The sequence below is a fragment of the Aotus nancymaae genome, unplaced genomic scaffold (assembly GCF_030222135.1).
Source record: "Aotus nancymaae isolate 86718 unplaced genomic scaffold, 86718_ANA_hifiasm-v0.15.2.pri h1tg000011l, whole genome shotgun sequence".
Lineage (NCBI taxonomy): Eukaryota > Metazoa > Chordata > Mammalia > Primates > Aotidae > Aotus > Aotus nancymaae.
This window is the reverse complement of record NW_026988422.1, coordinates 2280004-2295661: the sequence shown is the minus strand read 5'-3', so window position 1 is coordinate 2295661 and position 15658 is coordinate 2280004. Positions and strand designations below refer to the sequence as shown.

The 15658-nt window shown below is 39.9% G+C and overlaps 1 protein-coding gene across 1 annotated transcript in view; it reads right to left on the bottom strand.

Moving 5' to 3' along the window:
* Positions 1-4236: 4236 nt before the first annotated feature.
* TMEM45A (transmembrane protein 45A) overlaps positions 4237-15658 on the bottom strand; it is a 91577-nt gene continuing 80155 nt past the window's right edge. Inside the window, exon 6 of the mRNA XM_021667017.2 lies at positions 4237-4753. Coding sequence (XP_021522692.2) covers positions 4660-4753 — 94 coding nt within the window. The 3' untranslated portion in view covers positions 4237-4659. The remainder of the gene's footprint in view (positions 4754-15658) is intronic.

Sequence of the window (15658 nt, the reverse complement as noted above, 5' to 3'; positions counted from 1 at the left end):
TGGATGTGTGATGTTTAGATAAAAGAGCTCTGACTAATTGGCTTAGAAAAATAAGCTCTTAAATATTTTGTCAGAAAAATAGAAACTTTTTAGTGCCTTCTGTTCATGTGACTTTAGTGATCTTTCAGAAATACAATTTTAAATATTATTGGTAAAATAAAAATGTCTTCAAAATTTAGATATTTGGTCTAAATTAGGTCAGATATCAGTTTCGCTAAATGCTTTAAGGTCATAAACTGCTTCTTTGACTTTTGAAAATTGTTCAACTTTCCTGCTTTGGAGTCATTAGATAGTCTAGGTAAGGCCTGGAGACGTGTAGAGCTAGCTGTGCTCCCTAGCTCTGCTGGACAGAGTCAGGCCTTATCCGTACTTCCCTGTGATGTCCTAGGCTCCACATTTAGTACATCATTAAAACCATTTCCTTTTTAGGTTTTTCCCCAAAAATAAAAGTTGCTAAGAGTTAGCGTAGTTGAGACTACTGGAGAAACAGTTTTATATACAAAGTATGTAAGGAAGGTAGAATGTGTTTCGATAAAAGATTAAAGAAGACATGGGAATATGGTTTTTGTTAGAGGGAATGTAATTTTGTCTAGTTCAGAGAGTTTTAAAGGTTGTCTTAACCTATAAAAGTAACAGGACAAAACTGAAGTTTTAAGTACGTTGAAAACGGTTCATGAAGGGTTGATCTTTTACAAAAAGTTCTGTGGGTATGAGCAAGTTAGCTAAAATTTGAAGGGGATTATTTAATTTTTTTTTCTGTAGGTTAAACATTAAAATAAAAGCACACTAATGCAGGGCCAGAATTTGGGCCCATGTGTCTAAAAAACAGGGTTTGTTTAGAAAATTAATCTGCTGTTTAACAGTAAAATATAAAGGGTTCTAAAAAGTTTATGAAAATCTTACTTTATGGTCAAACTTATTAAAATTGAATAGACTTATAAAATTTTATTTAAAACCTGGCTTAAGCATTAAAGATGCACTAATGCAAACATGAAATTTGGTTTCCTGTTTTGAAAAATTTTTATGTAGTGTTGGGAGACAAAGATTTTTGTTTGCCTTTTGAGTAAACTACATAAAAAGGAAGGGGAGAGTGAAGAGGCATATTCAGTTGGCTTCATGCTGTCTTCATTGGGTCTTCTTGTTTGGAAAGCTAAATCTTTTATCAGAGTAAAGGTTTTCCTTTTTAAAAATTCTGGAGTTATCATTTTAGCTAACAAATTACTTATAGTGACCTGGGATTCTAGTTTGTGATATCCAGTGTTTCAAACTTTTGATATTTGACAAACTTTCCAAAATCAAATTTTAAAGTATATATTTTCCTGACATAATTAATCTTTTAGATATTATGTCCTCTAAAGTCCAAAAATGATGTATTTGGCTTATTTGGTATAAAAATAAAGCAGAAAGCATTGCCAAATAAGAAATGGTGTTTGCCTTTCTTTGGGCTATATTTATGTAAATATGTTACTGTTATATGCTTCAAAATTATGTGAAACTCCTACAATTCTGATATGATTTAGTAAATGTTATTAGTAATAATTATAACTGTTATGTTAAATTATTGTGTGCCACAGAGGTAACACATTTCCTTGTCAATTGTGTCTTTAACTGTGGCTGCCCTAAGACTTTTTGTCATCTATAGACAATTGTTCTTTTGTTTTGTTCTTCTTTAAATGGTGATTTTATAATCATCTGTAAAGCTCTAACAGGTGCTTTTAAATGTAGGTGTCTGATAACTTTGGAGATCGTGACATTAGGACAGAGGCAAACTTTCAGAACTGTAATGGAGAGCGGAGATGTTCATGAATATGAAAGCAAAACAGAAGTTAACTGCATGGACTGAACTAACACAAGACTGAAGTAACCTTTTTTGACTTTTTGCTAAAAATATTGCTGATCCTTTTTGTTTTCCAAAGCCAAAAATCTTTTCTTTCAAGCTATTTACAGCTTTTAACAATTGAGTATACTGTAAACAAAATTTGGACCGAGACCTGAACCAAACGTTCTCTTTTGAGAACTCGCTGAGTTGATTTTACTTGTAATCTCTGTGTGCAAACGAGAAGGAATGGAGATTTCTACTCACTCACAACGACTATAGACTATTTGCACTTGGTTTTCAAAATTCCAGGCCTAATCTGGTTCATGCTAATTATTCCCGGAGCTTCTGCTCAGGCCTAGATACCAGTGATGCCAGCTTCATGTAACTGCTGCTGACCTCTCGCTCGCTCACTTCTTTGAAACGCAAACTTGCCAAAATTATAGAATCTTGTGGGTCTAGCAGACAGCTCTGAGAGATAGGATATATATGGGATAGAACCCCATGATTCTATCCCATATGCCATGATCCCTGAGGACTGCAGCATGTGGGCATTTTCATATGCCCGAAATGCCCTAAGGTTCATGGCATTATTCAAGATAAACCTTCAGCCATTCACATCTGCTCTTTTCAAACTTATGTAACAAAATGAATGTGTTCAGTTCTGGGGCCTGAAGAATCTGCTCACCTGACTCTTCAGTGTCACTATGACATGTATGAAACTGCGCAGGCGCCTTCTGGATTTGCCAGTGCTTGTGGAATGCCAGGGAGCCTTCAGGACTTAGTTGACCAGATTTCAGCTCCAGCTGTGCACAAGGCTGACTCCTTTCCTCTAGATTTGGGTCATCCCTCAAGGATTCATGCAATCCTCCCTCCTTTTCTGTCATAGTAAATACTGGTCTTTGTGACTAACATTGTACTAAATTATTAGGTTGGTGTGTGACATGGTAAATGCCCCATAAACTGCATACCTCGACCATACCTCAACTTTCCGTTGAAACTGCTCTCTGTAACCCTGATGTGACAGGCAAGCAGTCCAAACCAACGCCATCTTGCCCCCTGCGACTTGAAATAAGTAATTAAGGTCTGTAATTTCCACCCTACCCAGACAACGTGTAAACTAACGCTTATCTTGACTGCTGTGAACCACTTAAGTAACAATCGGAATGTCCGAAACCCCTCACCCTCATCTCCGCCCAGGAGGTGATTTACGGAATGTCCAAAGTCCCCTGGCCCTCGGAGTGTCCGAAGTCCCTCACCCTCATCTCTGCCCAGGAGGTGGTTTACAGAATGTCCAAAGCCCCTCGCCCTCACCCCTGCCCAGGAGGTGGTTTTGGGGCATAAAATGCCTTGACACCCTCCTTTTGGGGCCGCGGGTTAGAGAGACGCAAGTCCTCCATGGCCACTGGCAATAAAGACCCTGCAATTTGGCCTAGTCTTTGTCTCAGTGGTGATTTCGCGCTCGCTCGGTTACAACAGGTGCAAAAGTAATTGCAGTTTTTGACATTGCTTTTCAATAGCAATAACCACAGTTACTTCTGCACCAGCCTAATAGCTTTCCACGTTTCCATTTCCGGATTCATAAAATGTGACAACCAGAAAGGCCCCATGATTCGTTCAATTCCTTACTTTAGAGAAAAGGACACGGTGATTGCCAGAGACCTAAAGGCTGGCGAATGGTAGAGCCAGAATCAGAAACAAGATTTCTTGACTCTCCACTGGGAGGCTACTTAGGTCACAGACTAGGTGAGGGTTCTGACTTTTTACCCAGGCATTCCATAAAACACTTTTCCTCATTTTAACCCTTCACCTATTTTAACAGAGGGGATGGTGTGGTGGCCATGTTATGGCACGTGATGACTTTTTAACTCTTAGAGACAACACCCAACCCTCCTTTCCCAGTCTCTCATGGCTTTGCAACCATGTGTCCCAGTGATAATCTCTTTTTTTTTTTTTTTTGAGACAGAGTCTCACTCTGTCACCAGGAGCCAGGCTGGAGTGCAGTGGCACGACCTCGGCTCACTGCAACCTCCCCCTCCCAGGTTCAAGCAATTCTCCTGCCTCAGCCTCCCGAGTAGCTGGGACTACAGGCGCTCGCACCATGCCCAGCTAATTTTTTTGTACTTTTAGTAGAGACGGGGTTTCACCATGTTGGCCAGGATGGTCTCGATCTCTTGACCTTGTGATCCGCCCGCCTCGGCCTCCCAAAGTGCTGGGATTACAGGCGTGAGCCACTGCGCCCGGCCGGAGCATCTCTTTTATCTTCTCTGAAAGATCACACACCCTAGAGGGACTTCTGGCCTACTGTTCCCAGTGGGGAACTCAGGTGCTATAAAAAGAACTTCTGTGTCCTGTAGCTCCTCGTGCATGATATAAGGGAGGAGTGTAGCTAAATGACAAAAACAAAGATTTCAAGTGTCTTCACCAAAAGGCATACATTCATTTATTTCTCATTGCAACAACAAGATAAACGAGTGTAATTCCATGGTCAAGGAGTTACAAATAGTAGCAAGCCCAGTAACCTTGAGCATCTGTATAAGGCAAATAAAACAAATATTTTTTTCGTAGTGTGGGCATCAAACTTTAGCTAATCTGGAAAAAATCAGCCCCTGAATACCATGACACGCATGATGTGCAAAATGAAATTATCACCCAAAATATTTTCAAAGCTAAATATAAAATATTTAAATTCAAATACTTCAACAAAATTGGAAATGCAAACAGTACACTGAGAGTCATCCTTAGTCAGCTATTCTCCAAACAGAAGATCAAGAAACAAAACCAAGAAAAAAGACAATGCCAAAAAAAAAGGTTTATCTAGAAAAACTGGAAGCCCATCGAAGTCACATTTCTTCTTCTGATTCTTGCTCTCGTTCAACACTTTTCAGAAGTTCAATTTCTGAGGAGCACAGCCTCTTGAGTCTAGATTTAACCAACCTGAGAAGAAAGAAAAGCATCTCAAGTTACACGTGTTTAAAATAGAAACCCAGAGCAATCTGCATCTATCATATGACAAAGTCTAGATTATCTGGGCAACTGGGGAAGGCAACCCGAAAAGGAAAATCACTTTTAATTGGCTTTGGAGCTGCCTGAGAATTTTTGTGGATTAAAGTAGGGTATAAGTAAACAGCTACAATGTGGCTTTCTAAGGTATTGCATCATTGTTTAATCAGGCATCAGGCGATAACTTCGATCATTTTTTTTTTTTTTGAGACAGAGTCTTGCTCTGACACCCAGGCTGGAATGCAGTGGCACTATCTCAACTCACTGCAACCTCTGCCTCCCAGGTTCAAGCAAGTCTCCTGCCTCAGTGTCCTAAGTAGCTGGAATTAGTGGCATGTACCATCATACCCAGCTATTTTTTAAATGATTAGTAGACTCCGGGTTTCACCATGTTGGTCAGGCTGGTCTCGAACTCCTGAACTCAAGTGATCTGCCCGCCTCAAATTATAGGCATGAGCCACTGTGCCTGGCCAACTTTGATCATTTCTAAAACAAGAGACAAAGCTGGAAGCATCACACTACTGGACTTCAAACTATACTACAAAGCTACAGTAATCAAAACAGCATGGTACTGGTACCAAAACAGAGATATAGACCAATGGAACAGAACAGAGACCTTGGAGGCAACACAACATATCTACAACCATCCGCTCTTTGACAAACCTGACAAAAACAAGCAATGGGGAAAGGATTCCCTGTTTAATAAATGGTGTTGGGAAAACTGGCTAGCCATGTGCAGAAAGCAGAAACTGAACCCCTTCCTGACACCTTACACTAAAATTAACTCCAGATGGATTAAAGACTTAAACATAAGACCTAACACCATAAAAACCCTAGAAGAAAATCTAGGCAAAATCATTCAGGACATAGGCGTAGGCAAGGACTTCATGACCAAAACACCAAAAGCATTGGCAACAAAAGCCAAAATAGACAAATGGGACCTAATCAAACTCCACAGCTTCTGCACGGCAAAAGAAACCGTCATTAGAGTGAATCAGCAACCAATAGAATGGGAAAAAAAATTTTGCAGTTTACCCATCTGACAAAGGGCCGATATCCAGAATTTACAAAGAACTCAAACAGATATACAAGAAAAAAAACAAACAAGCCCATTCAAAAGTGGGCAAAGGATATGAACAGACACTTTACAAAAGAAAATATACATGAGGCCAACAAACATATGAAAAAATGCTCATCATCACTGGTCATTAGAGAAATGCAAATCAAAACTACATTGAGATACCATCTCATGCCAGTTAGAATGGCGATCATGAAAAAATCTGGAGACAACAGATGCTGGAGAGGATGTGGAGAAATAGGAACACTTTTACACTGTTGGTGGGAGTGTAAATTAGTTCAACCATTGTGGAAGACAGTGTGGCGATTCCTCAAGGACCTAGAAATAGAAATTCCATCTGACCCAGCAATCCCATTACTGGGTATATATCCAAAGGATTCTAAATCGTTCTACTATAAGGACACATGCACACGAATGTTCATTGCAGCACAGTTTACAATAGCAAAGACCTGGAACCAACCCAAATGCCCATCAATGATAGACTGGACAGGGAAAATGTGGCACATATACACCATGCAATATTATGCAGCCATCAAAAACGATGAGTTCGTGTCCTTTGCAGGGACATGGATGAAACTGGAAACCATCATTCTCAGCAAACTGACACAAGAACACAAAATCAAACACCACATGTTCTCACTCATAGGCAGGTGTTGAACAATGAGAACACATGGACAGAGGGAGGGAAGCATCATACACTGGGGTCTGTCGAGAGGAAACAGGGGAGGGACAGCAGGGGGTGGGGAGTTGGGGAGATAGCATGGGGAGAAATGCCAGATATAGGTGAAGGGGAGGAAGGCAGCAAATCACACTGCCACGTGTGCACCTATGCAACAATCTTGCATGTTCTTCACATGTACTCCAAAACCTAAAATGCAATTTAAAAATAATATAAATAAATAAATAAAAAGAGAATCTCAGCTATGACAAGCCGAGATGAAACCAAGCTCTGTTGAGTTTCTCCATTAAAGCTACATGTAACTGTGTATTGCAAACAGGTGCTATGTCATATAAAGGAAGTGTATGAAGCCCTCTCCTTCTTTAGGGTTGGCAGCCCAAGTCACGGCCCATGTTAAGTCTGGGCTGGGTTCAGTCCCTACTATCCACTACTGGCCCCTTCCAAGGGGATCTTTTGTGCAGGGGACAAGCTGTTCAACTGTATGTGATGCCTCTGCCATGATGAATTAAGAAGTTCAAAGAAGTACCCTCCACCTTTGTGACTGTCTTCATAGTTTAAGAGTATCTGGGCTGGGTGTGGTGGCTCACGCCTATAATCCCAGTACTTTGGGAGGCGAGGCAGGCAGATGCCTGAGGTCAGGAGTTTGAGACCAGCCTGGCCAACATGGTAAAACCCCGTCTCTACTAAAAATACAAAATTAGATGAGCATAGTGGCACATGCCTTTAATTCCAGCTACTTGGGAGGCTGAGGCAGGAGAATCTCTTGAGCCCGGGAAGTGCAGGTTGCACTGAGCTGAGATCGCACCACTGCACTCCAGTCTGGGCAACAGAGCGAGACTCTGTCTCAAAGAAAAAGGAAAAAAATAAAAGAGAATCCTTAGGTTTGGGGGAAGCAGGGATTATAATTTTTGACACTGGAAGATGTGACACCGCTTAGCAACTAAAGCTCAGCAGGCTCTCCACTTCTCTGATGTGAGAAAGAATATGTCATAAGAACTAGGCAAAGCTTTTCCTGTTCATCATTATTATAAAGGCATTGTGCTGTGACCGTATCAATAAAACGTAGTTAACTCCCAGAAATACATAGGAATATGCAAACAAATTTGATAAGCCAAACCATCATATCATTCTTCACATATGAAAAGCTTCACCAGTCAATCTGCATCTTTACCCTTATTTTCTGCCATATGTTTTCTGATGAAGGCCTGGCCCAGCTGTATCAATATGTAATGGCTTTACTTGTGCTTGGACAGGGGTTTTTGGAATACTTCTGTGGAATTAACTTAAGCTATTGCTTAAGTTTATATCAAAATATATCAGAAAATTTAACCCCTGGTCTTATCTTTTCAAGAGCAATATGAGAGCAAACCTGAAAAGCATATAAAACATGATTTCCAAACAAATGAAGCCCTATATTTAAATAGCTCTGCAACATAGATCTATTGAAACAGCAAACAAGGGTTTATTGAGAATCGACTATATGTTTGGCAGTGTGCCAAGAGGTGTGGGTAATACGGATAAGGTCTTATAACCAAGGAGACACGATATAGAACCTAAGCCTCATAAGTTACTGCCAAGTTACTGCCCTAACCCCAGCCAGAGCCTAAAACAATGTCTGGTACATAACAGTGGCTCAATACACATTTGATAAATCAGCGACCTTCGTAGCAATCTTCTAGGTACTCATATCACTCACCCATTCATAGGAGCTAATTCTTCAGTCATTTCCAACTCAGCATTAACTCCTCTCAAAAACAGTAACAACTGAGTGGTATCCGCAACATCTACGGACTCAAGAGCAAGGAAAACTGCTTGAAATAATTTGCCTTGATTATTAATTGACTACTGGTGTTGCTCCCAATGTCCTCAACACTTCAAGCCACTGTTCTCTTGAAAAGCTAATACTCTTAAGTTAAAGTCTGGACAGTGTTTATGTCATTTTTTTAAAACCATGTATTATTTCAACATTGCATAACTTCAGTACATGCTAAATGAAATCTATGAATTAACTGATTAATTAGTTTCATTTCCTGATGATGCTTGTGGAAATTAAAACAAAGACAGGGCTGTTTATTATAAATTAATTGCTAACATAGACCCCTACTAACACGCCCTGTTTCCCATTCCTTCTCTCTGGGGTGTATCTGTGGCTACTACAAGCTCCCAACCTAAGACATGTCAGACACCTTAACCAGCCTCTATCTGCCACCTGTACCTTAGGTGTAGGTATATTTATCTGCACATGCAGAAATGGCTACCTGGGCCAGATTGAGAGATGGAGTGATAAAGAGCAAGTAAAAATAACTGCTAGTTCCTAGAATGGCATGAATCCAGGAGTCTGGGGTCATGTATGTCTATGCTTTTGCTCCCATACGTGCTCTTTACTTAATATGAGAGAGCAGAGCTGAGACAACAGATGTACTTCCAAGAAACTATCATATGCATGGAATTTGGGCATTTCTATTTTGTTCTTCAAAATGGTTCATATGAATCATTGCTTGGAAAACTAACCTGTAAATGGGCGATATTTTCCTACCCATAGAGAAGGGTTTTTGAAATAGCTCTGTGGAAGAGTGCTATTTAAATGTGAGATACAGTAAAATATGTAATAAAATTTCCAAACAGACAATTGCCATCTTTGAACTTTCACAAGCAAGACTGCAGGCAGTTTTACCCTCACATTGCAAACAAAGCCACCAAGAAGTTTGAACTAGGCGGAACCCACAGCAGCTCAGCAAAGACGCTGTGGCAAGACTGCCTCTCTAGATTACTCCTCTGTGGGCAAGGCATCTCTGAAACAAAGGGATCAGCCCCAGTCAGGGACTTCTAGATAAAACCCCCATCTCGCTGGGACAGAGAACCTGGGGAAGGGGCAGCTGTGGGCACAGCTTCAACAGACTTAAACGTCCCTGCCTGATAGCTCTGAAGAGAGTAGCAGATCTCCCAAAACAGCATTCAAGCTCTGATAAGGGATCGACTGCCTCCTCAAGTGGGTACCTGACCCCTGTGTATCCTGACTGGAAGACACCTTCCAGTAGGGGCCGACAGACACCTCATACAGGAGAGCTCTGGCTGGCATCTGGTGGGTGCCCCTCTGGAATGAAGCTTCCAGAGGAAGGAACAGGCAGCAATCTTTACTGTTGTGCAGCCCCGCTGGTGATACCCAGGCAAACAGGATCTGGAGTGGACCTCCAGCAAACTCCAGCAGACCTGTAGCAGAGGGGCCTGACTGCTAGAAGGAAAACTAACAAACAGAAAGGAATAGTATCAACATCAACAAAAAGGAAGTTCACTCAGAGACCCCATCCAAAGGTCACCAACATCAAAGACCAAAGGTAGATAAATCCATGAAGATAGGGAGAAATCAGCGCAAAAAGGCTGAAAATTCCAAAACCCCAAATGCCTTTTCTCCTCCAAAAAATCACAACTCCTCTCCAGCAAGGGAACAAAACTGGATGGAGAATGAGTTTGAAGAATTGACAGAAGTAGGCTTCAGGAGATGGGTAATAACAAATTCCTCCAAGCCAAAGGAACATGTTCTAACCCAATGCAAGGAAGCTAAGAACCTTGAAAAAAGGTTAGATGAATTGCTAACTTAGAATAACCAGTTTAGAGAAGAATATAAATGACCTGATGGAGCTGGAAAATGCAACACAAGAACTTTGTGATGCATACACAAGTGTCAATAGCTGAACCAATCAAGCAGAAGAAGGGATATCAGAGATTGAAGATCAAGTCAATGAAACAAGTGTGAAGACAAGATTAGAGAAAAAATAGTGAAAAGAAACAAACAAAACCTTCAAGAAATATGAGATTATGTGAAAAGACCAAATCTATGTTTGATTGGCGTATCTGAAAGTAACAGGGAAAATGAAACCAAGTTGGAAAACACTCTTCAGGATATTATCCAGGAGAACTTCCCCAATCTAGCAAGGCAGCCCAACATTCAAATTTAGGAAATACAGGGAACACCACAAAGATACTCCCCTGGGACACATAATCATTCACCAAGGTGGAAACGAAGGAAAAAATGTTAAGGGCAGCCAGAGAGAAAGGTCTGGTTACCCACAAAGGGAAGCCCGTCAGACTCACAGTGGATCTCTTGGCAATCCAGAAGAGAGTGGGGGCCAATAATCAACATTCTTATAGAAAAGAATTTTCAACCAGCCAAGAATTTCATATCCAGCCAAACTAAGCTTCATAAACAAAGGAGAAATAAAATCCTTTACAAACAAACAAATGCTGAGAGATTTTGTCACCACCAGGCCTCCCTTACAAGAGCTTCTGAAGGAAGCACTAAACATGGAACAACCAGTACCACCCACTACAAAAGTATACCAAATTGTAAACACCATTGACACTATGAAGAGACTGCATCAACTAACAGGCAAAAAACCAGATAGAATCATAATGACAGAATCAAATTCACACATAACAATATTAACCTTAAATGTAAATGGGCTAAATGCTCCAATTTAAAGACACAAACCAGCAAATTGGATAGAGTCAAGACCCATCAGTGTGCTATATTCAGGAGACCCATCCACATGCAAAGACACACATAGGCTTAAAATAAAGGGATGGAGGAATATTTACCAAGCAAATGGAAAGAAAAAAAAAACAGGGGTTGCAATCCTAGTCTCTAGAAAACAAATTTTAAACCAACAAAGATCAAAAGAGACAAAGAAAGGTATACATAACGGTAAAGGAATCAATGCAACAAAAAGATCTATCTTATATACATATGGATTCAATACAGGAGCACCCAGATTCATAAAACAAGTTGTTAGAGACCTACAAAGAGACTTAGACTCCCATACAATAATAGTGGGAGACTTTAACACCCCACTGTCAATATTAGACAGACCAACGTGACAGAAAATTAACAAGGATATCCAGGACTTGAACTCAGCTCTGGACCAAGCAGACCTAATAGACATCTACAGAACTCTCCACCCCAAATCAACAGAATATACATTCTTCTCAGCACCACATCACACTTATTCTAAAATTAACTACATCATTGGAAGTAAAACACTCCTCAGCAAATTCAAAAGAACGGAAACCATAACAAACAGTCTCTCAGACCACAGTACAATCAATTTAGAACTCAGGTTTAAGAAAATCACTCAAAACTGCACAACTATATGAAAACTAAACAACCTGCTCCTGAATGACTACTGGGTAAATAACAAAATTAAGGCAGAAATAAAGATGTTCTTTGAAACCAATGAGAACAAAGACACAATGTACCAGAATCTTGGGGACACAGCTAAAGCAGTGTGTAGAGGGAAATTTATAGCACTAAATGCCCACAACAGAAATCAAGAAAGATCTAAAATTGACACCCTGATATCACAATTAAAAGAACTACAGAAGCAAGAGCAAATAAATTCAAAAGCTAACAGAAGATAAGAAATAACTAAGATCAGAGCAGAACTGAAGGAGATAGAGACATAAAAAAACGCTTCAAAAAATTCAACGAAGCCAGGAGGTGGTTTTTTGAAAAGATCAACAAAATAGATAGACTGCTATTCAGACTAATGAAGAAGAAGAGAGAGAAGAATCAAATGATAAAGGGGATTTCACCAACAATCCCGCAGAAATACAAACTACCATCAGAGAATACTATAAAAACTTCTATGCAAATAAACTAGAAAATCTAGAAGAAATGGATAAATTCCTGGATATATACACCCTCACAAGACTAAACCAGGAAGAAATTGAATCCCTCAATAGACCAATAACAAGTTCTGAAATTGAGGCAGTAATTAATAGCCTACCAACCAAAAAAAGTCCAGGACCAGACAGATTCACAGCCAAACTCTACCAGAGGTACAAAGAGGAGCTGGTATCATTCCTTCTGAAACTATTCCAAATGATAGAAAAGGAGGGACTCCTGCCTAACTCATTTTATGAGGCCAGAATCATCCTGATACCAAAACCTGACAGAGACACAACAAAAAAAGAAAATTTCTGGCCAATATCCCTGATGAATATCAGTGTGAAAATCCTCAATAAAATACTGGGAAAGCAAATCCAACAGTGCGTCAAAAAGCTTATCCACCACAATCAAGTCAACTCCATCCTTGGGATGTGGTTCAATATACGTAAACCAATAAACGTAATCCATTCACATAAACAGAACCAATGAAAAAAACCACATTATTATCTCAATAGATGCAGAAAATGTCTTTGATAAAATTCAACAGCCTTTCATGCTAAAAAATCTCAATAAACTAGGTATTGCTAGGATGTATCTCAAAATAATAAGAGCTACTTATGACAAACCCACAGCCAATATCATACTGAATGGCCAAAAACTGGAAACATAACCTTTGAAAACTGGAACAAGACAATGATGCCCTCTCTCATCACTCCTATTCAGCATAGTATTGGAAGTTCTAGCCAGGGCAAGCAAGCAAGAGAAAGAAATAAATGGTATTCAATTGGGAAAGAGGAAGTCAAATTGTCTCTGTTTGCAGATGAATGATTGTATACTTAGAAAACCCCATCGTCTCAGCCCAAAATCTCCTTAAGCTGATGAGCAACTTCAACAAAGTCTCAGGATACAAAATCAATGTGCAAAAATCACAAGCATTCCTATACACGAATAATAGACCAGCAGAGAGCCAAATCATGAGTGAACTCCCATTCACAATTGCTACAAAGAGAATAAAATACCTAGGAATACAACTTATAAGGGATGTGAAGAACCTCTTTAAGGAGAAGTACAAACCACTGCTCAAGGAAATGAGAGAACACAAACAAATGGAAAAACATTCCATGCTCACAGTTAGGAAGAATCAATATGGTGAAAATGGCCATACTTTCCAAAGTAATTTATAGATTCAATGCTATCCCCATCAAGATACTATTGACTTTCTTCACAGAATTGGAAAAAACTACTTTAAATTTCATGCAGAACAAAATAAGAGTCTCCAGAGCCAAGACAATTCTAAGCAAAAAGAACAAAGCCAGAGGCATCATACTACCTGACTTCAAACTATACTATAAGGCTACAGTAATCAAAACAGCATGGTACTGGTACCAAAACAGAGATATAGACCAATGGAACAGAACAGAGGCCTCAGAGGCAACGCTACACATCTACAATCATCTGATCTTTGACAAACCTGCCAAAAACAAGCAATGGGGAAAGAATTTTCTATTTAACAAAAGGTGTTGGAAAAACCAGCTAGCCATGTGCAAAAAGCTGAAACTGGATCCCTTCCTTACATGTTATATAAAAATTAACTCAAGATAGATTAAAGACATAAATGTAAGACCTAAAACCATAAAAACCCTAGAAGAAAACCTAGGCAATACCATTCAGGACATAGGCATGAGCATAGACTTCATGACTAAAACGCCAAAAGCAATGGCAACAGTAGCCAAAATAGACAAATGGGATCTAATTAAACTAAAGAACTTCTGCACAGTAAAAGAAACTAGCATCAGAGTGAATAGGCAACCTACAGAATGGGAGAAAATTTTTGCAATCTATCCATCTGACAAAGGGCTAATATCCAGAATCTACAAAGAACTTAAACAAATTTACAAGAAAAAAAAAACATCAAAAAGTGGGCAAAGGATATGAACAGACACTTCTCAAAAGGAGACATTTATGTAGGCAACAAACATATGAAAAAAGCTCATCATCACTGGTCATTAGAGAAATGCAAATCAAAACCACAATGAGATACCATCTCACACCAGCTAGAATGGCAATCTTTAAAGTCAGGAAACAGGGCCGGGCACGGTGGCTCACGCCTGTAATCCCAGCACTTTGGGAGGCCGAGGCGGGTGGATCTTGAGGTCAAGAGATCGAGACCACCCTGGTTAACATGGTGAAACCCTGTCTCTACTAAAATTACAAAAAATTAGCTGGGCATGGTGGCACGTGCCTGTAATCCCAGCTACTCAGGAGGCTGAGGCAGGAGAATTGCCTGAACCCAGGAGGCGGAGGTTGTGGTGAGCCGAGATCGCGCCACTGCACTCCAGCCTGGGTAACAAGAGCGAAACTCCATCTCAAAACAAACAAACAAACAAACAAACAAACAAACAAAAGTCAGGAAACAGATGCTGGAGAGGATGTGGGAAAATAGGAACACTTTCACACTGTTGGTGGGGGTGTAAATTAGTTCAACCATTGTGGAAGACAGTGTGGTGATCTCAAGTATATAGAAATAGAAATACCATTTCATCCAGCAATCCCATTACTGAGTATATACCCAAAGGATTATAAATCATTCTACTATAAAGAAACATGCACACATGTTTACTGTGGCACTGTTCACAAATTGCAAAGACTTGGAACCAACCCAAATGCCCATCAATGATAGACTGGATAAAGAAAATGTGGCACATATACACCATGGAATACTATGCAGCCATAAAAAAGGATGAGTTCCTGACCTTTGCAGGGACATGGATGAAGCTGGAAACCATCATTCTCAGCAAACTAACACAACAACAGAAAACCAAACACCTCATGTTCTCACTCATAAGTGGGAGTTGAACATTGATAACACATAGACACAGGGAGGGGAACATTACACACCAGGATCTGTCAAAGGTAGGGGGCTGGGTGCGGGGGAAGCATTAAGAGAAATACCTAATGCAGATTACAGGTTGATGGATGCAGCAAACCATCATGGCACGTGTATACCTATGTAATAAACCTGCACGTTCTGCACATGTTCCCAGAACTTAAAATATAATAATAATTAAAAAAAAAAAAAACAGCAAAAAGAGTTTATTGAGAATCTACTATATGTTTGCAGTATGCCAAGATGTGTTGGAAATAATGGAAAGGGTCTTATACTCAAGGAGACACAATCTAGCCAGGAGATAAGACTAATACACGTGAGCTCATGTGGAACATCACAAGAGAGATCCTAGTTTTTGAAATGCATGATGCAGGCTATATGCTGTAAAAACTCTTAAAGGGAGGTGAGCAAGGGCTAGAGTCATCACAGAAGGTTTCATAGAAGAGATGTGCATTTAATGTGAATATGCCAGGTGGAGGGAACTGCATGGGCAAAAAGATTTAGGATAATATGTTGGGGGTAGAGGAGAA